At 35.6% G+C, this 26,460-nt stretch overlaps 1 protein-coding gene across 5 annotated transcripts in view; it reads right to left on the bottom strand.

Annotated features, from left to right (window-relative positions):
• Nucleotides 1–2,403: 2,403 nt before the first annotated feature.
• ABCA5 (ATP binding cassette subfamily A member 5) overlaps nucleotides 2,404–26,460 on the bottom strand; it is a 129,418-nt gene continuing 105,361 nt past the window's right edge. For 4 of the 5 annotated variants that reach the window (XM_035026152.1, XM_035026154.1, XM_035026153.1 and 1 more), the window contains 19 exons: nucleotides 26,092–26,219; nucleotides 25,535–25,672; nucleotides 24,121–24,234; nucleotides 20,835–21,005; nucleotides 19,739–19,852; nucleotides 19,213–19,347; nucleotides 17,588–17,662; nucleotides 16,996–17,087; nucleotides 14,822–14,948; nucleotides 14,399–14,516; nucleotides 14,211–14,302; nucleotides 9,248–9,423; nucleotides 8,594–8,669; nucleotides 8,382–8,476; nucleotides 7,093–7,212; nucleotides 5,862–6,011; nucleotides 5,394–5,473; nucleotides 4,304–4,359; nucleotides 2,404–3,376 (listed from right to left, as the gene is read on the bottom strand). In XM_035026152.1, coding sequence (XP_034882043.1) covers nucleotides 3,269–3,376; nucleotides 4,304–4,359; nucleotides 5,394–5,473; nucleotides 5,862–6,011; nucleotides 7,093–7,212; nucleotides 8,382–8,476; nucleotides 8,594–8,669; nucleotides 9,248–9,423; nucleotides 14,211–14,302; nucleotides 14,399–14,516; nucleotides 14,822–14,948; nucleotides 16,996–17,087; nucleotides 17,588–17,662; nucleotides 19,213–19,347; nucleotides 19,739–19,852; nucleotides 20,835–21,005; nucleotides 24,121–24,234; nucleotides 25,535–25,672; nucleotides 26,092–26,219 — 2,165 coding nt within the window. In that variant the 3' untranslated portion in view covers nucleotides 2,404–3,268. The remainder of the gene's footprint in view (nucleotides 3,377–4,303; nucleotides 4,360–5,393; nucleotides 5,474–5,861; nucleotides 6,012–7,092; nucleotides 7,213–8,381; nucleotides 8,477–8,593; nucleotides 8,670–9,247; nucleotides 9,424–14,210; nucleotides 14,303–14,398; nucleotides 14,517–14,821; nucleotides 14,949–16,995; nucleotides 17,088–17,587; nucleotides 17,663–19,212; nucleotides 19,348–19,738; nucleotides 19,853–20,834; nucleotides 21,006–24,120; nucleotides 24,235–25,534; nucleotides 25,673–26,091; nucleotides 26,220–26,460) is intronic. The other variant, XM_035026155.1, reaches the window with a different exon arrangement.

Genomic DNA, 26,460 nt, shown 5'->3' with positions numbered 1-26,460 from the left:
AGAGAGAGAGAATGAGAGAGAGCAAGCACATGAGAGGGGGGAGGGTCAGAGGGAGAAGCAGACTCCCTGCCGAGCAGGGAGCCCGATGCGGGACTCGATCCCGGGACTCCAGGATCATGACCTGAGCCGAAGGCAGTCGCTTAACCAACTGAGCCACCCAGGCGCCCAAAAGAAAAATGTTTTTAAAGAAAACCTACAGCCTTTTGTTGTTCTCTACTGGAAATGAACTCGAAAAAAAATTAAGAGCCCACAAAATGAAATGTAAAGTACACTCACATAGTGTTTTCATTGTTACCATCTGCTTGGTTCCTAACAGCTGCAGACAGAGGTTCGCCTTATCAGTCAGTAACCAGAGTCACTCAGTAAAATCCAGGCTTCACTTTTAAAATTTGATTGTAGACAGAAAGTATAAACTAGGTGGTGCTGTTTTTTCCAACTTTTGCCTAATGTATGTATTTATATTTATTATTGGTATAGAAAAAATTTTAAGATCAGTAATTTAAGACATTTTGAAATAAAATGTGTTCAAAAACATGAACTGTCCACTGTAAATAAAGATAAACTTCCTATTTGACTTTTTGTCTCCTTTTTTTCACCCCAATTACCCTTGCTTTCCTAAGTATTAGTTAAATTATACTTCTGGAATTTAAATAAGAACTCTAAAAACTTAAACTTCTGATTAGGAAAGATTTTACTACTGTAAAAATGGAATATTCCTACATATAATTTAATTCATGATCAAAATATATTCACTCTGTAAAAACTAAAAAAAAAATAATTCAAGTGTCTTTAAAAAAATTGCTTACAGGAGCACAATAGTCCGTAACTGAACAAACATAATGGATAAGAACATGATTACAACTACTCAGCACAACCTCAACTTTCACTTCCCTTTACGTTGGTCACACGTTCATTCACAGATGTAGTGAATCATTGTGCGGAAGCAGGTAATGTTCTCAGTTAGCCAAGCTCTATTTAAAATAACATATTTTCCTCAGTATAGTCAGGTCCTAAGAAACTACCTTTTCAATGACTGTCTGAGATCGCTTTGTTTCTTACACTGAGTTTAAGTACTCCAGGCAATACGCGGCTATGAAAACATACCCCCCAAAAAAAGCCCCTGGGTATTTATATGAATACTAGATACTGAAAGGGATCTCTTTAAATTTATGGCACCATTTAGCTGTGACTTGTTTACAAGATGCAATGTGCTATTTAATTATCTACAAAGGTAAAGATTTTCTTTCAAATGCATCTTGAGTTGTATTCATTATGCAGTACTAAAGTTCAGTAAAAGTCACAATTTTATTACTAAAGGTGTAAAAGTGAGATTCTCAGGTGAAGAATCCAAAAGCTTGGTATTATGAGGCAAGTGGCTGTTAGCTGCTGATAGAACATTAAAAACTAGTGCCAACTAAATCTTACAAGGAGAAATAACTTAGCTGTGGGTTGTAAAATCCAAGCACAGACCGTAAAACAGCTCATTTAGACGAGTGACAGATTAGATCAGATTATCTCTGACTGACAAGCTATCAGAGATAGCTGGAAAAGTAGGTATCTTTAGGAATGTGTACAGCAGTTGCCAAAACAATGGGGGGAAAGTATCAGTCATGGACCTTGCTCAGAAAGGAATGCTATTTTAAATCAGCTGCTAGAGCCTAAAACCACAGATGTTTTATTACACAGTAGTGTTAAAAGTTCATTAAGTTGGGGCGCCTGGGTGGCTCAGTCGTTAAGCATCTGCCTTTGGCTCAGGTCATGATCCCAGGGTTCTGGGATCGAGCCCCACGTCGAGCCCCACGTCGGGCTCCCTGTTCCGTGGGAAGCCTGCTTCTCCCTCTCCCATTCCCCCTGCTTGTGTTCCCTCTCTCGCTGTGTCTCTGTCAAATAAATAAAATCTTTAAAAAAAAAAAAAAAAGTTCATTAAGTTTACCTAAGTTAAAGAGTTAACAGTATTTCAGTAAAGGATTTGGCTATTTACAGTAACTCAGTACCAAATTCTTCTGTTGTTGCTGTTGTTTTTTCTGACTCTTTATAATGCAAAAATCACACTCCCAACATATTTGTCTTTGCGAGTTAGTAACTGTCATTCATCTGGTTGAAATAGAATGTCAGCTGGTGTTATTTATATTACATTTTACCTATAGTCCACACATGGGTTCTACAAGGAAGTATTTCCAAGATTACATTAACCATAACCTTACTTCAACTCTGACAGTAAAATTCTGGTTTCTCATTAAAGTGAATTATGTATAGTTTACTTCTAATCCTTAACTTAACCCCCAAAGGTTTATTTATCTCCCTCCATGTTCCAAAGTAAATCTGAAGTGAGTTACTAAGTAAATCTACACAAACTTTAAACTATAAAGGAGAGATTCAAATAAAGTTTACCAACAAAATTGATTACCCAACAAATTATTTTATTCTATAATATAATGTGCCCTTTGGGAGAAAGATGACAAAAAAATTTATATATTCCATGAGGGGTACAGGAAAAGGTATGGCCGATTCTTCCAACTGTGTAGATGATGTCATTCTAACTGCAATCAGGCTATTACATAATAAGACTCTAGACAGTCTTCCTTTAATTATATTATAATTTAAAAACCTGTGAATTTTACTGTAAGCAAAAGAAATGTTTCTTCAAAGACCTAAATCACCTATGTCTAACATCACCTAATAGAACAGGGTCTCATTTCATTTATTATGATGAATGAGTGCCACCTAGCAGATGTCACCTCCTGCAAACTCTACCTTCACGGAGACTACCTGGTATTTATTGCTTTCTGGGATGCCAACCTCCTCTCAGAGTTTCTTTAGAAATTAAAAAGGAGAAGCAAGAAACTTTTGCTTTATATTTCTTTTCTATGTATTATTTATGTCTTAGTTCTTTTTGTTTAGACTGGGATATCACATACTTACGTAACAAGATGGTATAAGTTTAAAAATAAAGATAACCGTTAAAGATAAAATTATTCTATCACTATTTCTTTTAATCATAAATTTAAAAGCACTGTTTTTGAAAGGTAAAAAAGCAAATATTCGACCTCACATACAGACTACAGTTCAATATACTTCATGTACAAACACGCAGTTTCAATTATTTATATACAAGCTTTATTTAAAGAAAAGCAAAACACAAAACCACAGCGTTTCAATCAAGGAACTTAGGAAAATCCCAAGTGCTTTCATGGTTCTTCAGTTACCACTCCAATAATATACCTTTTCAGCCAGAGTTAAAGACATTCAGTAAGCAGACTGAACTGCTTCAAAACACTACTCTGTCTTCCTGTGTTCTCTCCCACCAAAGCGTGCTGTTTAAAGCTCCACAACTGCTATCCTCTTCCTCTTGTTCTTTAGTGAGCTCTACAAAAACCTAAATGGAAGTAAATAAATGAATACAGTATTCTGTATTGTAATTATCTCAAATAATTTTTAATTAAATAAAAAACACTGTAAGGCTCCATCTACATACATTAACCATTCAACTATCAAGAGATATGTTGGCATTAATATTATTTAAACAGAATAACCTCCTTTAATCACATACAAAGTTGAATGCTATAAGGATTAAGGTTGTTTTTTGATAAATATATAAGTAGCAGTCATAAAAAATAATTTATAAATATTTAGCAATGTAACTTCAGATATATGAAATAACATCAAAAACACCCATTTTCTTTACTAAAGAAACAATATTGAGTTTTTCAAAATAAGCAGATGGAGAGCCTAAAGTTGTTTAAGATTATACAAAGTTTAGGCATATTGTATAACAATTTGTCTCTGGTTCATAAACACCCTCCCTCTCCAGTATAAATCTAAATAATTAGGGGCACCTGCGTAGCTCAGTTGGTTAAGCTTCCAACTCTTGGTTTCAGCTCAGGTCATGATCTCAGTGTCATGAGATCAGCCAAGCCCCATGTGGCTCCGCTCTCAGCGGGGAGTCTGCTTCCCCTCCCCCTCTTCACCTCCCCTCACTCGCACACATTTTCTCTCTCTCAAATAAATCTTTAAAAATAAATAAATAGGGGCGCCAGGGTGGCTCAGTTGGTTAGGCGACTGCCTTCGGCTCAGGTCATGATCCTGGAGTCCCTGGATCGAGTCCCGCATGGGGCTCCCTGCTCGGCAGGGAGTGTGCTTCTCCCTCTGACCCTCCCCCCTCTCATGTGCTCTCTCTCATTCTCTCTCTCTCAAATAAATAAATAAAATCTTTAAAAAATAATAATAATAAATAAATAAATCTAAACAATTAGATATCACTTTCTTCTATAAAAAAACTTTTAAAAATTTAACTTTATAGTACCTGTTCCAATGTTGCTTGAGAAAAGCTATATTCTTCAATGGCAAAAGTATGTTTAGCTATTAAAATATGAAAACAATATTTAACTTATTAATATTTCTAAAGAATAAAAATGGCAGTAACTACTAAATGGCTAACAACCTGTTTAAAAAAAAAAATTCTGCAATCAACTCATTTAAATTGGAAGCTGCCAAAACATGTTCCTTTCCTCTTTGTTCCCTGAGGCACCCTATCTGCAGCCTTACTTGCTTCACCTTGCCCTTTCCAAGCATCTCCTGTTTACCCTCCTCTGTCTTCCTTACTATGCCTCTTCTCATGACTTCTTTGGCTCCCTGCTCCCTATCTTCCCTTCCCCAATTTCCATTACAGCCTGTTCTGAACTTCTTGAACTAGATTCTGGATTAGTTCTTATGGCCATATACTCTTTTTAAGTTTATTTCAGATCCTTTTGCAATCTATTCTAACCTCAAATTTTCTGGCTTCCTATTCATTCCTGTAGTGAAATTCTCCCCAAGCTTTATTAGGTTGTTTCATAGTTTATAAATTCCATAAAACAACTTGTGTATGAATACCTGTTCCATCCAGGAGCTTACCTCTCATGACTTGCTACCAGAATATCTTTATCCTACCAACCATTTATTTTAAAAAATGTCAAGTTCCAATAAGCTTCTTTAAGCTTTTAGGAATGTCCACATCCCTACACTATGGATTTTCCTCTCCCCTCTTCTGCTGCCACTGAAGTCTTGCTACCATTGTTACTTCTAGGGCCTGATACCAAGTGAGGGTTCTGGAAACTCAATGCTCTCACTTCTGAAATGAACCACTGAGTGCTAATTAAACTGAACTTTCTTACAGATGCAATGTGAAAAACCATGGTGATGTCAACTAAAATAGTAAAAGATTTACACTATAATATAGCTGACCTACTAAACCTCTACAGTGTTAGTATTTATCCTATGTCTTACATTAAATTAATAAAAGGTTATCTTTTTATTTACAATAGCTTCCACAATAAACAGTCCCAATTTCTAAACTTGAAAATAAAATTCTTTTATAAATTGAAAGCTACCTTACAATGTTTTTCAAATCTTACCTTCTTCCAACTTAGAAAAAGATTGTGAAAGGGATGGAACATCTTCCTTAGGAATCTTATAAGCCAAAATAGAAGAAAAACTGGAAACGGATAAAATATAGAAAAATTTAAGAATGACTACTAATATGTTCTAAAGCTAAAGTTCAAACTTTATTTAAAGTTCAAAATTAAACTCCAACAACTTATTTTGATACATATTTAGAAAAAAATTGTTTTAAATCTTAAAATATTTCCATGCAAAATAACTCTCTCATTATTACTGATATGAGAACTTTTAAAAGTTTAAATACTATTGAATATTGCAAGATCTAACACTAAGTTAGATATAAAACTCCAGTTATCAGACTACGTTATTAGTCCAATACTGGTGATATTAACAGACCTTTTTTTTCTAATCCTTAATGCAGTAACCAATTTTTACGATTATTGCTCTACAAAAAAATATAACTAAATTATTAAAATCTTTACCTCTCCTGACGGCTTGCATTTGGGAAAATATACTGAATTTCTCTTTGAAGGCGGTCTACTTCTAGGTTTTCTATCCACTCCTTTAACTTTATTTCCAAAAAGTAGCCTTTTCCAAATTTACTCTTCAGATGCTGGACAGTCCCAATACATCTGTAGTGATTTTTAGAAGAAAGCTCAGACATTATAAGATGACTTGACAGCTTCAAAGAATGATTTCTCAAAAGATGATTTAAATTAAATGTTTGATGGGATACTTTTAAATGTATAGAGAAGTTGCAAATATAATACAGAGAGACTCCATATACCCCTCACCCAGTTTTAGTTTCCCTAATATTATGATCTTATATAACCATGGCGCATTTGTCAAAATTAAGAAACGAACACTGGTATATTACTATTAACTTCATATTTGACTTTATTTGGATTTCACCAGTTTTTCACTAATGTCCTTTTTCTGTTCCAGGATCTATCCAGGATACACACTGCACTTAGCCCCCACGGGTCTGTGACAGTTTCTTACTCTTTCCTTCCTTTTTTACCTTTGACAGTTTTAGGAATTTGTCAAGTGTTTTGGCAGAATGTCTCTCAATTTGGAGTAGTCTGACAGTTTTCTCATTAGACTGGGGTTAGGGGTTTTGGAGGAAATGCCATGGAGCTGAAGTACCTTTCCTATGACATCCTATCAGGGGTACATGATATCCACACAACGCTGCTCTTCAGTGAAGTCACTATCGCCCTCTTTCCATACATTAGAAGGGACTGGCTAAATTCAGACTACACTTAGGAAGTGGAGAATTACCCTACCCTCCCAGAGGGAGCAGTATCTACGTATACTGTTTGGAATCTTACCATAAGGAAAATTTGCTCTCCTCCCACATTTATTTTATTTATTCAACCATTTATTTATAAGAGTATGAACTTGAATTACGAATATATTTATTTTATACTTCGGATTACAACCCAATACAATGCCTAGCAATTTTTTAAAATAACAAATATCATGGCTGACAAACAACATTCCAAGTTGTTGAACCATTAAACTAATTACAAATGCAAATTAGCTAGCCATTTCTTAGAAATAAACTAACACATTTCCAAGTAATTCTACAGAAAGCTAATAGTCAAAAACTCAAGTAAGGACACTTTTTTTGGCATTTAAATTTATTATTGTTAAGTTTCTGAAATGATTATTCAACCCCTCCCCCCAACGGCATGCCTTTCAGACATTTACCTTAACTGCCCAGATACCATGACGGCTACCCGGTCACAGACAGCTTCTGCTTCCTCCATATAATGAGTGGTTAGAATAGCAGCCCGCTTTTTGTTTTTAAATGCAGTTCGAATTGCTCGCCTATAATACATATGTAAAATAAACAGAGTAAAGCATCTGAATATTAATGAAAATCTAACTATTTGGTTAATTAAAATTTATCAATATCTATTGCTATAGTTATTACATACTGCCCAACTACGATTCTTTTAACTTCTTTTCCTCTATTTTTGAAAGTTTGTCAAATAAACAGAAATTCCATGACTTCAAATGTTTCTATGCATTAAAAAATAAATTATAAAATTTGATGCTTTTTCATGTTATAACTAAAATAGCCATAAAATCATAGGGAAAACTTAATATGCTTCTACCCCACCTCACATTTTATAGACATGGAAATGTAGGCTCAAAGAGTTGGTCAACTAACTAGCACCATGAATTCCTAGGCGTTCCAACATAAACTCAAGCCAATGTTATGAGAATTAGAATTTATGTTAAATGACTAGGAAAAAATCTTTTAAAAGCCATTCAGGGCGCCTGGGTATCTCAGTTGGTTAAGCGACTGCCTTCGGCTCAGGTCATGATCCCTGAGTCCTGGGACCGAGTTCCACATTGGGCTCCCTGCTCAGCGGGGAGCCTGCTTCTCCCTCTGACCCTCTCCCCTCTCATGCTGCTTCTCTCTCACTTGCTCTCTAATAAATAAATAAATAAAATCTTTAAAAAAAAAAAAGCTATTCAGACAGCAGTACTCTTTATCTTAATAATTACTCATATATTTATTTTTATTCTGGAATAAATAAAATATTATTAATATTTCATGAAAGTATAAAGTATGATAAAGTTTAAAAGTTTATGGCAGGGGTGCCTGGGTGGCTCAGTCGGTTAAGCATCTGCCTTCCACTCAGGTCATGATCTCAGGGTCCTGGGACCAAGCCCCTCGTCAGGCTCTCTGCTTAGCAGGAAGCCTGCTTCTCCTTCTCCCACTCCCCCTGCTTCTGTTCCCTCTCTTGCTGTCTCTCTCTCTCTCTCAAATAAATAAAATCTTAAAAATAAATAAAATAAAATTTTATGAGCTTCTCTAGGTATCAATAGTAATTAATTTTTAATTACTATTTTGTCATTTGTGTAAGATGTTAAATCAATATATATAACTAATATAAATCCATTAGTGATAATAAAACAAACTACTCTTTTATTCTAAAGTATGAAATAGTATACCATGTCTCAAGTATCTTTAATGTCATACTCACCACATGTGCTGTTTGGCTTTAGGATCCATACCTGTAGATGGTTCATCTAGCAGGGTAATGTGAGGATTCCCCAGCATACTCAGGGCAAAACACAACTAGTTAGAAAGAAAATGTAGAGGGGACTAATAAGGCTTTGCATAAGAAATTTTATGAAGACAGTATCAGGCTCTCAACTATGAATAAGACATACATATATCTGTTAATAAAAGTACCTTTCGCTTGATTCCTACAGGTAGTTTCTTTATAGTTTTCTGAAGATGTTCTTTTAAATCAAGTGCATTTGTTATCCTGCAAAATAGGTAATACAAAATGATTGTATTATCACTCACTGTGATCATTCACAGTTTTTTTTCTAGAACACTCAGTTGGAACTTACTATATAATTAGACCTCCAATTTACATCTCTTTTTTTTTTAAAGATTTTATTTATTTATTTGACAGAGAGAGACACAGTGAGAGAGGGAACACAAGCAGGGGGAGTGGGAGAGGGAGAAGCAGGCTTCCCGCTGAGCAGGGAGCCCGATGCGGGGCTTGATCCCAGGACCCTGGGATCATGACCTGAGCCCAAGGCAGATGCTTAACAACTGAGCCACCCAGGCACCCCCAATTTACATCATCTTAAACAAATCACTATTTTAATAAAAAGATTCACTTTACGTTTGACACTTATAGGTATGTTCACCCTGTAATTAAAAATAGAAAAACTACCTTTTTATTTTTATAACTATCATTATTCTATAAAGAATATATGAAAAAGTAATGACCATTTTCTATTAAAAGTATAACAAAAAATGCTTTTAAAAATTAAACTTTTAAAATGTGAAATGTCAACCTTTCTCTGGGTAATAAAAAGGTTTTAATTTTACCGATTTATGACTTCTTTCATGTCACTTGAGCTCATTCCTTTCACAGCTCCATAAATTTCAAAATGTTCCCGCAATGTAATATCTGGCCACAGTGGGTTTATCTGAGGACAGTATCCCATATACTTAATGGAATCATCATCTTCAGTTGGTTCTGGAGAATAATCTCCAAGGAATACCTACAGAAATACAAACCAATTTTAAATAAGTTTTGGCTTAATTTACATTGTGAAGAAGTGGTAAGTGAATTAATTCAAACTCTTTCCTAGAACCAGGGTAATAGTAAGTCAAATTTTTATTCCTTTTGATGAAGAAAGGACATACATAGCTAAGTCAGAGTTCAGTGACATGGCCCAAAAGGGCGATCAGGAATGCAGGTTGATTGAAAAGGCAAACTCCAATTTTAACTAGGATGATCAAAGGACCTCACTGGAAGGTGCTATTGGTGCCATGGACGTAAAACAAATTTAATCATTTGGATTTTTACAGGGTAAGGAATACCCTATAAAAGGAACAGTTAAGGCAAAAACCCAGAGAAGAGTGTGCCTGGCATTTTCCAGGAAATCAATGGGTCAGTGTGGTTGGTGTAAAGTAAGGAAGGGGGAGAGCAGCGGAAGACAGGATTAGAGCAGTTTTGTGAAGTTTCCACAAACTGGTGATATGCTTACAATCAAAGGCTAATTAATGGCAGGGTCAATATTAGCTCCTATATCTCCTGAAGTTAGTAAGATTGTCTTCTACAGATCAGGTTGGCAGCAGATCTGTCCACTGAAACCTGGCAGGCCAGAGAGGAGTGGAAGGAAATATTCATCGTGCTGAATGGGAAAAATATACAGCCAAGAATTGTTTATCCAGGTTGTTATTCAGAATAGAAGGACAGATAAAGAGTCTCCCAGACAGGGGCACCGGGGTGGCTCAGTTGGCTGAGCACCTGACTCTTGCTTTTGGCTCAGGTCATGATCTCATGGGTCATGGGATCAAGCCCTGAATTGGGCTCCACGTGCGGTGGGGAGTCTGCTTGGTGGTTCTCTCCCTTTACCCCTCCCCCCTCCCTCAAGTAAATAAATCAATCTCTTTTTTTTACAAAGGAGTTTCCCAGACAAACAAAAACTACTTTTATTAGTTCATGACCACTAAACCAGCCCTGCAAGAAATTTTAAGGTGGACTCTTTGAGTGGAGGAAAAAAAAAAGAGCAAAAGCAACAAAGACTAGAAAGGAGCACAGAACATCACCAGAAACACCAATTTTACAGGTAACACAATGGCACTAAATTCTTATCTTTCAGTAATCACTCTGAATGTAAACAGACTAAATGCTTCAATTGTAAGACAAAGGGTATCAGAATGGGTTATTCTTAATTTGGTTTGGCTACACATTTCTCTGTGGAAGTTGATTATCTACAACTCAAATTCATTACAAGGCGTGAACCCATGAAAATATGAGTATTAAGAGCTTACTGAAAGGTGTCAATAAAGCTGTAGGTTCACCCACACACAAAAAAACAAGATCGATCTATATGCTGCCTACAAGAGACTCATTTTAGACCTAAAGCCGAGTAGTCTCACTTCCATCAGACAAACTGGATTTTATTTTTGTTAAAAACTTTAATTTATTTATTTGACAGAGGGAGAGATAGTGACAGCAGGAATACAAGCAGGAGGAGTGGGAGAGGGAGAAGCAGGCTTCCCCTTGAGCAGGGAGCCCGATGCGGGGCTCGATCCCAGGACCCTGGGATCATGACCTGAGCCGAAGGCAGATGCTTAACGACTGAGCCACCCAGGGACCCCAGACAAACTAGATTTTAAAACAAAGACTAAAAAGAGATGAAGAAGGGCATTATATCATAATTAAGGGGTCTATCCATCAAGAAGATCTAACAATTGTAAATATTTATGTCCCCAACTTGGGAGCAACCAAATACACAATTCAATTAATAATAAATATAAAGAAACTCATTGATAATAATACAGTAAGAGTAGGGACTTTAACACCCCACTTACAGCAATAGACAGATCATGTAAGCAGAAAATCAATAAGGAAACAATGGCTTTCAGTGACACACTGGACCAGATGGACTTAACAGATATACAGACATTTCATCCATCTTAAAGCAGAAGAATACACATTCTTTTCAAGTACCCATGGAACATTCTCCAGAACAGATCACATACTGGGTCACAAATCAACCCTCAACAAGTACAAAAAGACTGAGATCATACCATGCATATTTTTAGACCACGATGCTATGAAACTTGAAGTCAACCACAAGAAAAATTTAATACATGGAGGTTGAAGAACATCCTACTAAAGAATGAATGGGTTAACCAGGAAATTAAAGAAGAAAAAAAAAATACATAGAAGCAAATGAAAATGAAAACAGGACTGTCCAAAATCTTTGGGATGCAGCAAAAGCAGTTCCAGGAGGGAAGTATATTGCAATACAGGTCCACCTCAAGAAGCAAGAAAAGTCTCAAATATACAACCTAACTTTACGCCTAAAGGAGCTAGAAAAGGAACGGCAAATAAAGCCTAAAGCCAGCAGAAGGTAAATAATAAAGATTAGAATATAAATAAACAATATAGAAACAAACAAACAAAAAAACAGTAGAATGGATTAACAAAACTAAGAGCTGGTTTTTCAAAAGAATTAATAAAACTGATAAACCTCTAGCGAGACATCAAAAAGAAAAGAGAAAGGACCCAAATAGATAAAATCATGAATGAAAGAGGAGAGATCACAACCAACACCACAGAAACACAATTATAAGACAATGCTATGAAAAAGTATATGCCAACAAACTGGGCAACCTGGAAGAAATGGACAAATTCCTAGATACCTACAAACTAACAAAGCCAAAACTGAAACAGTAAGAAATAAAAATTTTGAACAGACCCCAAACCAGCAAAGAAACTGAATCAGTAATCAAAAATCTCTCAACAAACAAAGTCCAGGGCTGGATGGATTCCAAGACATTTTAAGAAGAGTTAATATCTATTCTCCTCAAACTATTCCAAAAATAGATATTGAAGGAAAACTTCCAAACTCATTCTATGAAACCAGCATTACCTTGATTCCAAAACCAAAGACCCCACTAAAAAGGAGAATTACAGGCCAATACCCCTCATGAACATGGATGCAAAAATTCTCAATAAAATACTAGTGAATCGAATTCAACAGTACATTAAAAGAATTATTCACCACGATCAAGCGGGATTTATTCCTGGGCTGCAGGGGTGGTTGAACACTCGCAAATCAATCAACATGATACACCACATTATAAGAACCATATGATCCTGTCAGATGCAGAAAAAGCGTTTGACAAAATACAGATCTTTCCTTGATAAAAACCCTCAAAAAGTAAGGATAGATGGAACATACCTCAATATGGCCTTCGTATAAAGGCCATATACAAAAGACCCACAGGTCATCCTCAATGGGGAAACTGAGAGCCTTTCCCCTACAGACAGGAACAAGACAAGGATGTCCACTCTCACCATTACTATTTAACATAAGTCTTACCTCGGCAATCAGACAACAAAGAGAAATCAAAGGCATCCGAAATGGCAAGGAAGAATTCAAACTTTCACTATTTACAGATGACATGACACTCTATGTAGAAAACCTGAAAGACTCCACCAAAACATTGCTAGAACTCATACATGAATTCAGCAAAGTTGCAGGATATAAAATCAATGTGCAGAAATCTGTTGCATTTCTCTACACCAATAACAAAGCAGCAGAAAAGGAAATCAAGGAATCCATCCCATTTGCAACTGCACCAAAAACAGTGAGATACATAGGAATAAACCTAACTAAAGAGGTAAAAGACCTGTACTCTGAAAACTATGGAAGATGCTCAACATCACTCACCACTCACCATCAGGGAAATACAAATCAAAACCATAATGCGATGCCACCTCACACCTGTCAGAACGGCTAAAATTAACAACACAAGAAACAACAGGTGTTGGCAAGGATGCCAAGAAAGAGGAACCCTCTTGTGCTATTGGTGGGAATGCAAACTGGTGCAGCCACTCTGGAGAACAGTTTGGAGGTTCCCCAAAAAGTAAAAAACAGAACCACACTGTAATCCAGCAATTGTACAACTAAGTATTTACCCAAAGGATACAAAAATAGATTAGAAGGGGTACATGCACCCTGATGTTTACAGTGGCATTAACAATAGCCAAACTATGGAGAGAGCCCAAACGTCCATCAACTGATGAATGGATAAAGATGTGGTGTCTACACACACACACACACACACACACACACACACACACACACACACAGGAATATTACTCAACCACCAAAAAGAATGAAATCTTGTCATTAGCAATGATGTGGATGAAGCTAGAGTGTATTATGCTAAGTGAAATAAGTCTGTCAAAGACAATATTTACTGTATGATCTCATTCATATGTGGAATTCAGGAAAGAAAGCAAATAAACATACAGGAAGGGGGAAAAGAAAAAAAGGAGACAAGGAAACAAGCTATAAGTGACTCTTAATGATAGACAACAAACTGAGGGTTGATGGAAGGAAGTGGGTGGGGGGATGGGCTAGATGGGTGATAGGTATTAAAGAGGGCACTTGTGATGAGCACCGGGTGTTGTATGTATGTGACGAATCACTGAATTCTACTCCAGAAACCAATATTGCACTATATGTTAACTAACAACATTTAAATAATAAAAAAAAAAAGATTGTCTTCCATTAAGTAGGTAGGCAAATCACCCATGCATGTAATAATTATAAAAGCAGAAATACTGTCTATGTGTGCATCTGCATGTGTGAAAATTTTATTGTGTACATTATTTTCAAAGATAACCAAAAAGATAATAACTTGATTAAGCTATACTAAAAATTAATACTAAAAACATAAAATCCTAATCTGCCATTAAGAAATTTATTTTAACTAAAAATGTAAATCACAGCATCTCCCACACCCTTATATATCATACCTGGCCTGAAGTTGGTTCAATATCACCAACCAGAATATTGATAATTGTGCTTTTGCCTGCACCATTTGGACCCAGTAGCCCTAAGATCTCTCCTAAAGAAATTGAAAGAAAAATTATCATATGTAAATCAAACTAAAAATGGAAATAACTCTTCTGGAAAAATTATTTAAGAAAAAACAAATACCAGCCTTTTTTCACACAGAAAGAGACATATTTAGTTGCCACTTTCTTTACTTTTCTTGTAAGAAGAAAATCTTTCTTGTCATCATATTCTTTATGCAAATTGCTGACCATAATGGCTGGCTTCTAATAAGAGAAATAGGATTTAAAAAGAAAATAATAAATCAGATATACCTATCATGAAATGACAGGTTGCCCATAATTCATGTCCATATATCATATGAACTATATTCACTAATAAGAGGTATTATGTAAATAAATATCCATTTATGACTGAAATAATGGCTTATTCAGAAGTAGACAAATATTTTTTCAAAGACTTTTTTTCATATTGATTCACATGAAAAGAAAAGTATTTTTCAGATTAATTCCTATACATGAGGAACTGATCACTTCACATTTAATAAGACTTACGATAAAGACTAAATTACCTCCTCACAACACTGGCAACTCATTAGCTCTTTGACCTTTAGTCTTTCAGCTTTGACATCTTCATCTTCATCCTCATTGTTCGGTGGTTCTGGATACTTCCTATTTTTGGACTTTGTTGGAAGAGTCCTAAATATATAAAGATAACAGATTTTCAAATAACTAACAGAGTAAGAAATTCAAGCACTCCATGGAGAAAAGACCGAAAAAATACACCAATCTGAGATCTGTGATCTTATTTCTGAAAGGTGGAATTACAGAGCTATTTTTCACTCATGGATCCATTTGATGATATTATCAGAATTCATTCATTTTTCAACATCTTATATGACTGGTATGTGTCATGCACTATTTCACAAAAAGATTTTAAAAAGCATGTATCCATCCCTCAAAGAATTTACAGTCTGGGTATAAATGACATGTCCCGGGCAGAGTGGATATAGAGGGCTGAACTCAGAACTCACAGGAACACTAGAAAAATAGGTAGAGAAAAAAGTGCTTTGAAAGGAAATTTTGAAGTGTAAGAGAAGTAAAGAGGTAAAACAGGAGTTGACATTATGGACAACAAAGGAACAAGAGAAAAGTATAAGAAGGAAGAAGTCAATCACACTAAAGTAGCAGATGAGGTGAATAAGCAAAGCCTACTTCAGGAGATACGGAGGAAATCATTAGTCACCTTAATGAAAATAGCATGAGCAGAGAAGCAAGTGCAGAGACCAAACTGCAGGGATGTAAGGAGTGACTGGGAGGTGAGGAACTGGAAGTGGAAGCTTCTTGGTTATGAAATAAAAGATACACGGGACAAGAGCTAGAGATTCAAGCTTAAATGAGATTTAGGAGTTCTGATGTCTATTAGTTTGTTTTATACAAAATCCCTCCCCAGAGAAAAATACCCTATTTAGATTCAAAAGGGAAAGGTACAGAAAGAGAAAATAAAATTGACAGAGCAACGTCCTTAAGTTGACAGAATAAATGAAGACATGGATAACAGAAGGGGTGTCTCTCCCTCTGGGACTAGGAAAAGGCAAAAATGATGAAAGAGGTGGACAGATGTGTAAAAATTTCTAATTAAGTCCTTTTGTTTTCAGAGATGGCAAGATCATCTAGTGAGAAGTAGAAAACGAGGTGAGGTGAACTGGAGAATTTGAGGAATACAAAGAAGGTTTGGGGTAACTATCGAAAAGAGGAAGAAAACGGGGTAACAAGTGTTAAAACAAAGCTGAGTTTATGCAGGATAAATACGTGGTATTAACAAACTGCACTTCTATGTTAATTTTCTCCAGCCTGTAATTAGACTTAGCAAAAATTATGAGTTTTAGCAGACAGTCAAAGAAATACAGAAGTTGAATAGAGGGTGCTGAAAGAGGGTGAAAGTGATGAATCACGTGAGTGAAGCTGAATAGAGAAAAGGTGAAAACAGTGATTAGTGGATACATTTGAACAACAGAAAAAACTCAGGGGTAGAAACTACAGCAGGAAAGTCCAAAAAGACTAATAAAATAAGACAGCTGGAAAGATGAAGTGTTACTGGTAGTACAGGACACAGATGAAGTGAAGAGCGGTGATGGCAGGGCTCTGACCCAAATCAACACGTGAGACACAAAGGACACAGAAGTCGTGAGTGCGGAGAAAATCAGAAACTGAGGAGTAGGATGTTAGAAAGGTTATCTCAGTGGAAGCTGATTCTCCCCCAAGATGACAGCAGGAGAAAGAAGGAGAGCCAGATGCTAAGTCGTCAGTGGATATGGGGAGAATCCAGTGGTTAATAATTTGTTCACAGCAGCATTATTCGTAATGGCCAAAGAAGAGAAACAACTCAAATGTCCACCAACTGATGAAAAGATAAGTCAAGTGTGGTATTTCCATGCAATGTAATATTACTAAGAAAAGAAAAAAGTAATGAAGTATTGCTACATCATGAACCTTCAAAACATTATGGTAAGTAAAAGAAGCCAGACACAAAAAGACTATATATTGTAAAGTTCTATTTATATAAATGTTCAGAATTGGCAGATCTATAGCAACTAGATTAGCAGCTTAGCAGTTATACAGGGCTGGGGATATGCGTGAGAGGGGCCATGGATGACTGTAAGGTTTTTTTTGAGAGTGAAGGAAATTACCTTATACTATGTAAACTTACTAAAAAACATTAAAACTTTTTAAAAAATTAACTGACCTGAAAAAAGGATCCTTTCTTATTGACCTGCCTCCATATTTTTTCTCATAGTACTGTAAGAGGAAAATCCAGAGTACACACTGCAGGTAAGGCTACAAGAAGAACACATAAGAGCTCATGACTCAATCTTTTTTCCCCCTATATCAACAGAACAAAGACCACATACATCAGGTTCCTCACCATCACCAAAATAATCATTATTTTCTTCACATGTCATATAAGTTAAGAATTTTAATGGAAACCAACATAGATTTTTAGTAAAATAATCCTTCACATATTTTTCTACCTCTGTAAAGTTCATTGTTGTCAGCTTCATAAAATATAATCAAAGGAGAAAAAAGTTGTTTTTGTTTCTAAGGAAGCCAGAATTATAATTAAATAGAATAACATGAGAGAGCCAAATATATTAAAATGGACATATTCAATAAATGTATTACCACCAAAATGCATATTGGATGGCACTGACACACTGGACTTTTTGAGGCACCTTCATTCTTATGCAACACGGTAAAAACTAAAAAGAGAGTTAAAATCATACAACCAACTGCTCTTAAGGTAGCATGCTAATGCCAACATTTTTGTTATTTCTTACCGATATAACAGCCACCAAAAGCCTATCCCATGGATTATAGGTGTACTCATTTTTTCGAATATTCTTCCAAGAAATCTAAGACAAAAATTTTTGAAAATTGATATGCTGCTGTGGTAAGATGACACAATGGTATTTTGTCTTTGATGCAGTTCCCAGGACATAGCTCCTAGCTTCTAAACACCCTTGGAGAGTGACAGAGGTGACAGAAGCATCTTTTGTTATTTAAAGTAGGCCCAATCAACCAAAACAGTTTATGCTACAGAGGAGACGGAACTGATGGATGGAGGGACGGACGGACAGACAGAGGACAGGGACAAGCCAAGTGATTAATTACAAGATGGGAACTTCCAGCCTCATCCAAAAGGGAGAGGGCCTTGAAGACTAATAATCTCATTGTGCCTCCGTAATGGAAGCTCCATAAAATCCTCCATAAACACAGGGTTTGGAGACTTTCCAGGATGGTGACCGCATCCACATGCTGGGAGAGTGGCACGCTCAAAACTCCATAGGGACAAAAGCTCCAGTACTTCGGACCATTCTGGACTTCGCCTTCCCTATCTCTTAATCTACTTATTTGCATATGCAATATAATAAACTGGTAAAAGTACATAAAGTGTTTCCCTAAATTCTATAAGCCATTATAACAAATTATTGAACCTGTCAAGGGGTCATAGGAACCCTGGATTTGTAGCCACATCAGACACAAGCAGGGGTTACCTGCGGATCCACTACTTGGATCTGGCATCTGAAATGGAGGGAGGGGGGCGATCTTGTGGGACCGAGCGCTTACCCCTGAGAACCCTGAAGGTAGCCCTGAGTCTGCATTAACTCCAGGTAGTTAAATATCAGAATTGCTTTGTGTGAGGGAAAAACCCACACATTTGATGTCAGAAGTGTTGTGAGTAGTAGTTTTCTTTTTTTGAGTAGTAGTTTTCTTATGGCTGCAATATGTAGGAATATTTAGATTAAAATGCATTTTGTTCAGCAAACATGTATTCTCTATACATAAGTTAGCTATTAATATTAATAGCTATGATTTCTACTTAGATTAAGATCTTCCCCACACCAAAATATTTCTATCTGGGGATATATAAATTAAACATATTAAACCGAAGCAAAAAAGAAAGTGGGGGGGGGAGGGTCAGTGTGTAGAATTAAGTCAGTAATCATTCTAAATAAAAAATTCATCATTTAATTTTTTTCTAATCACATGCAAATTTTTTCAATTATCCAGGCTTAATTAAACTAACATTTTATATTTTCTTTGGAAAAAAGTCTCTTACACTTTATTTTCTCTCATCCCTTTATAGCACAATACATTATTTAATCCCTGAAAAACTCCCCCAAAACAGATACTGACTGAAGTCAGATCATACTTGGAATTTCTGTACATACTTTTGGGAGTCAAAGAACAGGTAACGGACATACTCCTCCTTTGAGATTTTATGGCTTAAAGACATGCATGAAAAGATTTCACGGTAATCTTAAACTGCTGCTCGTGCTCTTTCGCTCTCTCTCTCTCTCTCTCTCAAATAAATAAAATCTTTAAAAAAAAAAAGAACTAAGATCTCAAAGATTAGACAGTATTTATGCTTTACAAATATTAAAACACATAACAGACCTACCTTTATGAAACAAATCAGACAACCTAGAAGTGGATAGATTGGGATGACTATGGAAAAGGTATAATGAAGAACAGCCGTAACTGTGTATCCCATAAAGAACGTTATTTCAGTGACTGCAATGCAAACCAACGCTGTCTAAAGGAAAAAAATCAGAAAACAAGTAAAAAAATATTTAGCAATTTCATACAAACTCACTTGTAAGTTTGTGCCTCGGCATTTATTACGTTTTCAATCCTCTAATGAAACACGGAACCACAGATGATACTTAGCGGGGAAGCACCAGGCCCAGCTGTTTTGCCACTGGCATCCTTGCCACGTAATTCTTAAATGCCTTCAGTACCATCCCTTTGTGGAATGGATGATGCAGAAGACAAATGTACACATAAAAAGTGCTGCCTGCCATTAACCTAAGTTCTGTACTTAGAAAAGACACAATAACATTTTGAACATAATCTTGAAAGAGTTCATGACTTTCAAGTAAGCTACTATGAAAAGCTGGGGTGAAATAATACAAAACATGACTTACCACAGAATAGATAAATGACCAAAACTCTTTGGTATTCAAAATTTTTTTAAAAGTGAAGGAGGTAACATAGGTAAACAGAATGACTGATGGAACATAACCAATAAGGCAAAAAACCTGTAAAACAGAAATGTGTATTTTTATGTAAAAATATGAATAGCTAACAGTATATATGATATAAAACACCAGTTGTATCAAAATATTAAGGAATGATTATTCTTCAAATTTTATTGCTCAATCACTCCAAAAACTGAAATTGTAGTTACTTGAGGAATTACCATGCACATTCTTCCTAAATCAGTAAAACTCATACTTTTAACTACTTGTTAACACAATCCTGAATAAGTAATTTACACTGAACACTATCTGTAGTTCTTTTTTATGCCAGTTGAAAAGCTGTCTCTAATCATGTTATAAAAACAAGTACACTAGCTGGTTACAACTTTATCCTTCTCAATCAACTATTAGCTACCATTTCAATATACAGCATTCAATGTATTTGGTAAATATTTAAGAAAAACATTTATTAATTTATAAAGCAGAAATTAATATGTAAAGTCAGTATTATCTCTGGCAAAATGATAAAATTACTTTCAGTAACCCCAACCTTACCTAGTTCTATTTTCCCTTTTTCCTAATATAAATCATTCACATGAAGGGTCTAGTATCAGTCATTTCCATGTGAACACGAATGTAAGCCATACTCTTCCTTAGTATTATAAGTGATATTTTAAATTATGGAATAAAAGCGCTTCTTTGTGAAATTATTTTCAGACATAGAGACAAGGAAGATATAAGGAAGGACTGTTTAATTATTCCTGATTACATACAAGTATACAGTCTACAGAAAAGACCACCTCAGTCTCAAGGAATTATTTCATAATGATAGCTAGTTGTTGTTTCTTAAAAAACCACTTACAGTAATATAAATTGCATTATCAGTATCATATACAATAATTAAAAGATACTGGTTCTACTTTCTATAAAAAAATTAATATTCAAATTACTTGACGAACCACTTGTCATGTTTATAAATACTTAGTTTTTTAAAATAACATTTCACTTATAAATAGCATGAGTGCAAGTAATGTTAACTTACCACAGAAAGGAACTTTATAGCATAAAAATATAATCCATAATGAAATGCAAATAAACTTCCTAGCATCAAAATAAGAACAAGAAAAAATAAGGGAATATCAACAATAGCTTGTCCAATCCAATATGCAGATGGCAAAAGCCCTGAAAGTTTAAGTTGGGTATAAGCTTTGATCTACAAAACAAAAAGAGGTAGGAGGGAAAACTGGTTATAATTGTAAACACTTTACACACAAAAAACTCTAGCAAATTATTGTGGAACTCTTCATTTTACATCAACAAAACAACACAGGTCACATTCCAGGTCTCTAGGTAATAAAAACCCTCCTACAATTAAATATAAATTCCATATAGTCTTTAATTTGGCTCAGTTCTGAGATGTAACAATTTTGACAAAATTTTTCAGAATCAGAATACAGTAGAATTAAGAAACACAAAACTAAAATAAAGCAAAAGGTGTCATGGGAGTTATAGCTGTGCAAACAAAAAGCAGCCAAAACAATGCTGCTTTTACAACTCTGGAAGTAGATGAAAGATATGTCTAAACAGAAAACAGATTCTCATTTTTAAAAATTAACCTTTCATGAAAACACTAATAAACTGCCAAGTGTCTTTGGGATTTACAGAAGGCTTTCAGCTGAAGTGTGAAACTCTGTACTGATAATTCATTTTTAGCCTTTTATAATCCTCCTGTGTAGTACAAAAACGTAAGTTGTTATTGCTACAAGTAATTAGCATTTTCATGTATACAAACAGTAAACTTAAATGAGCTGAGTTTTCCCCTCTCATCCTCTCATTATAATTTGAAATTTTAAAAATCTTTTATAAATCCAAATACCTAATAAATTTACTCAGTTGATTTTTGGCATCTATACTCCTAATAATATTATAAGAAAGAGCTAGCCATAGAGATAACAGAAATATGGAATATAAAGATTAGTTAAGAAGAAGAGAAGTGATAAAAAATGGACAACTTTTGTGTTCAGTGAATTATAAGAACAAAAATATAAACAATATAAGAAAACATAAACCCAATCAAATAGAGTTATTCTGGATCATCCATGCTTTTGTCATTCATATAATGCTGGTGGGAACATAAAACAGAATATCCACTCTGGAAAACTGTTTGACTATTTCTTTTAAAACTAAACACGGAATCACCATATGACACAGCAATGGTACTCTTGGGCATTTATCCCAGAGAAATGAAAACTTAGGTTCACACAAAAACCGAACCATAAGAGACGATGGACTCTGAAAAACAAACTGAGGGTTCTAGAGGGGAGGGGGGTGGGGGGATGGGTTAGCCCAGTGATGGGTATTAAAGAGGGCATGTTCTGCATGGAGCACTGGGTGTTATATGCAAATAATAAATCATGGAACACTACATCAAAAACTAATGATGTAATGTATGGTGATTAACATAACATAATAAAAAATTAAAAAAAAAAAACCTGTACACAAATGTTCATAGCAGCTTTATTCATAATAGTCAAGAACTGGAAACAATCCAGATCCACACCATGGAATACTACCCAGCAATAAAAAGAATGGACTACTGATATATATAAACCAATTGAATGAATCTCCAGGGAATTATCCTAAGTGAAAACATCTAATCCCTCCCAAAAATACGTTATGATTCCATATATACATTCTCGAAATATCAAAATTACAGAAACAGAGAATAGATTAGTGGTTGCCAGAGGTCAGGGAGGGGGTGGGTGTGTGGGCTTGAAAAGGGCAATAGGAGGGATCTCTGTGGTGAAGCCACTGTTCTCTATCTTGACCGTATCAATGTCAATATCCCAGGATTTTACTATTATACCACAGTTTTACAAGATATTACTGAGGTGAAGTGAGTAGGATACAGAGGATCTCACTGTATTATTTAACACCTAATATGAATCTACAATTATCTCTAAATAAAAATTTGAGTTAAAAAACATTTAAGTTGAAACAAAAGAGAAAAATGCAATTGTCTAGTAAGTTTTATATGTCAATGGTGGTGTTATGGGTATTTTTTAATTTTCTTATGCTTTCCTACTTTTTTTTTAAAGATTTTATTTATTTGCCAGAGAGAGACACAGCAAGAGAGGGAACACAAGCAGGGGGAGTGAGAGAGGGAGAAGGAGGCTTCCCGCCCAGCAGGTAGCCCGACGTGGAGCTTGATCCCAGGACCTTGGGACCATAACCTGAGCCGAAGGCAGACGCTTAACGACTGAGCCACCCAGGCACCCCAACTTTCCTACATTTTTTTTTAAAGATTTTATTTATTTATTTGAGAGAGAGAGAGCAAGCGCACAAGTGGGGGTGGGGAGGGGTTGAGGGAGAGGGAGAAGCAGACTCCCCGCTGAGCAGGGAGCGCCACTCGGGGCTCGATCCCAGGACCCTGGGATCATGAACTGAGTTGAAGGCAGATGCTTAATTGACTGAGCCACCCAGGTGCCCCTTTCCTACATTTTCTAAATTAGAACAATGAATATATATAACAGAAAAAAAATGAAATGAATATATTTTTAAAATATCTCCTGAGACTCATGTATTACTTTTCCACTAAAGAAAATTACTAAAATATGTAATTGTCTGCTCTGAGACTTCATTATTTGTCACACTGGGTAAATTAATGTAGACAACTCTGCTTCCACTGAACTAAGAAGACATGTGGAAAATGAGAATTTTGATTACAGGAGTAAGAGAGGGACAATGTCAGCAGGGTAGAAGGGTGGAAGGCTTTGAACAGCCAAGAGACCATACAAGACACCATGTGCCTGAGGACAGAAGAGAAAGGAGCAGAAAAGAAAGTAAAAAGATACCGAATAACCTCGGTATACATAGCAATTTTTCCTAGGCTCTGGTGATCACAATCATTATCTACCTATTTTTTTCATTTAGCAAAAATTAAGTACCTTGTACATTCAACACATTCCATTAAAGGTTAAGGGGCAGAGGCAGGTTAGTGTACCTGTTAAGAACATAAGAACATCTCAACTGAGATGAGACAACATGGGCACATGATAATACCACTCCCATCCCCACTTCCTGACCTATAAATAAAGTCGGTAACATAAAACTTATATCACAATCTTGTAAGGATTAAAGGATGTAACTTTTGAAGCGTGACAGGGACTCAACTAATAAATGATAGTTATTACTATTACTATATTAAATATGCTTATTCTCCATTTACTTACTCCTAAAATATAAGTCTTGCACTCATGCAGAGCAGGTTATTGTTCTGTATGAGTCTTATTAACATACGTTACCTGTAATTTTAACTCAATCATTACCTTATGATTCTCTGCATTTTCCATGGCAAAGTAAGGTGGCATTGCAGTAACAATGATTCCCAGTAGAGCTGCTTGAAAATACAGCTCAATTTTGAAAACGATGTCTGTAATTTCCTGAAAGACAATCACAGAGTAAGAAATGAAACTGAGAATCACTTTATATCATCTTAGTACTTTCTAAATAAAAGACTATCAAAACCTCTGAAGAAACACATTAGGGTATCTATCCTAGGCATAGTCTATATGAAAAAACAGGTGGCAGAGTTAACAGGCTGTGAGTTACAGGACCAACTCTGCCACTTAGTAAGTAGCTACATAATCCTGAGCAAGTCATCGTATTTCCATTTTCTTATCTACAACACAGAATAATAGGGCATTTAAATTAAGCTTTACCATTTAACTAAAAATAATAATGTACATGAAAAAGCAGTTAACATGTCCACCAGTAGTCCTATGCAATGAACAGACAGAATGATTTCTGATGCACTCATTGGTTGCTGGGACTATGAGCCATTTGGGATCTTGGGGGCCCTCTTCCTTTTGAAAAAGCTGTACTTGGGAACAAGCTCAGCCTCCTATGGAAACAGGAGTTTCTTCTCCCCAGCAGCAGGGGCTATAACTCCCACAGGCCTCAATGGTCCCTTGCTGCCCCAAAGACCCAAGTAGGGAAGGAAACTTTTCCAGACAACTAAAGTAAACAGCTGGTGCCCCAAATACAAACTACCCATTGCACTGTATTACCCCTGCCCTCAACAGGTACAAGGGTCTTCTGGGGGGGGGGGGCGGATAATGAAATCTAGAACTGATGTAGTGATGGATGCAGAACTCTATGAACATAATAAAAATCATTGGATTGAAATGAGTTAATAGTGTATGAAGTGTATCTCAATAAAACTGTTAAAAAAGTATAGCAATGGAAAGTAAAAAATGCTATTACAGAAAGATAAGTGCCCATTTATTTTTCAACATGTGAAAAATAAAACATAAGGGTGAGAGAAAAATGTTGACTATTTTTCTGAAGAGTTAATTTTCACATTTATAACCCAATAGTCCTATCTAGAGGAAAAATGACTGTATGAGCAACTTCTCAAGTTTATTCCGCTACCCCAGTAAGACATTTTAGATGAACAATACTCATTTTTAAGTTATCTTAATTTTTCTTGTCTGATTAATACAAAAAATACTTATGCTTTAAAAAAGTATTGGTACCAAGACAGAGAACTTCCTTGACCCTGAAGCAAACTAATACTGGGCACTCCTAAACCCCGATGTAAAGCATCCCCAAGTCAAGCTTTAGTAAGACTAAGAACTGTCACATGATAAACATCTACAGATTTCCTTTGTAGTAGTGCCTGGCTTTTATTACACACACACACACACACACATACACACACACTTTTTAAAGTTTGCTTACTTGAAAGAATGGGGTATTCCAGACCTGGATGCTTTCGGTCACATTTAAATGATAAAGATAATAATTACTGATAATATTCATCAATACAGGTAAAGAACAAACCATAGTACTGTTGAAAACAGCTGTAAAAACATAGTCCTACGATTTAAAAAAAGAGAGTGTTATTACATACTATATATAAATACACTGCTACGGTGTACTAAGCCTTCTCACAGACTAAGAGAATCCTCACTAACTAAAAGTTGATTCAACAAATTACAGAAATAATATTCAACAGATAAAGATAGATGGATAAAGATAACCTGGTTTGGAGTCTATAAATATTTTGGTATTTTAAACAGAAATAGAACACAAAGATTAAATTAAATTTTTTACAGTTTTGTATATTGTTCCCCCACCAGGTCATAAAACACATGATAAACACAGCTAGCTAGGTCCAAAAGTAAATTCTCATTTCCAACTAATGACGTCAAATCAGCAAACGACGGATTTTAGAGAAAATACCTTAATGTCCTATAACTTTCAAATAGGTCTCCACTCACATATTTTACTCTTACCTTTTCCGAATACATCACATTTAAAGCCGCACTGTGGGGGGCAGCAGACACATAGTCACTGTCATTAAACATTGTCACCATTATGTTCCGGTTTGTGAAAAAGCTAGTAAGATCGCTGATATCGGAGTCTGGTAAGAGAAAATAAGCAAATAATAAAGAATCGGTTTAAATAAGAAACAGACACAGACTTCTCATAACATTGGAAAGAGCTTTTTTTTAAAAGCAGGTTATCTTCGTTAGATAAGACATGATTAAGAACACTAGCTCTGGAGGCCGTCAGCCTGGATTCAAATCCAAGTCAATACATACACAGGCTTTAAAAACAGAACCGGGCACAGTAATTGTACAGATTTCAGCTCCCGCTGCTGC

The sequence above is a fragment of the Mirounga leonina genome, unplaced genomic scaffold, assembly GCF_011800145.1.
Source record: "Mirounga leonina isolate KUSES-001 unplaced genomic scaffold, KU_Mleo_1.0 Mir_197, whole genome shotgun sequence".
Classification (NCBI taxonomy): domain Eukaryota; kingdom Metazoa; phylum Chordata; class Mammalia; order Carnivora; family Phocidae; genus Mirounga; species Mirounga leonina.
Note: the sequence above shows the minus strand (reverse complement) of the source record. Positions and strands in the feature narration are given on the sequence as shown.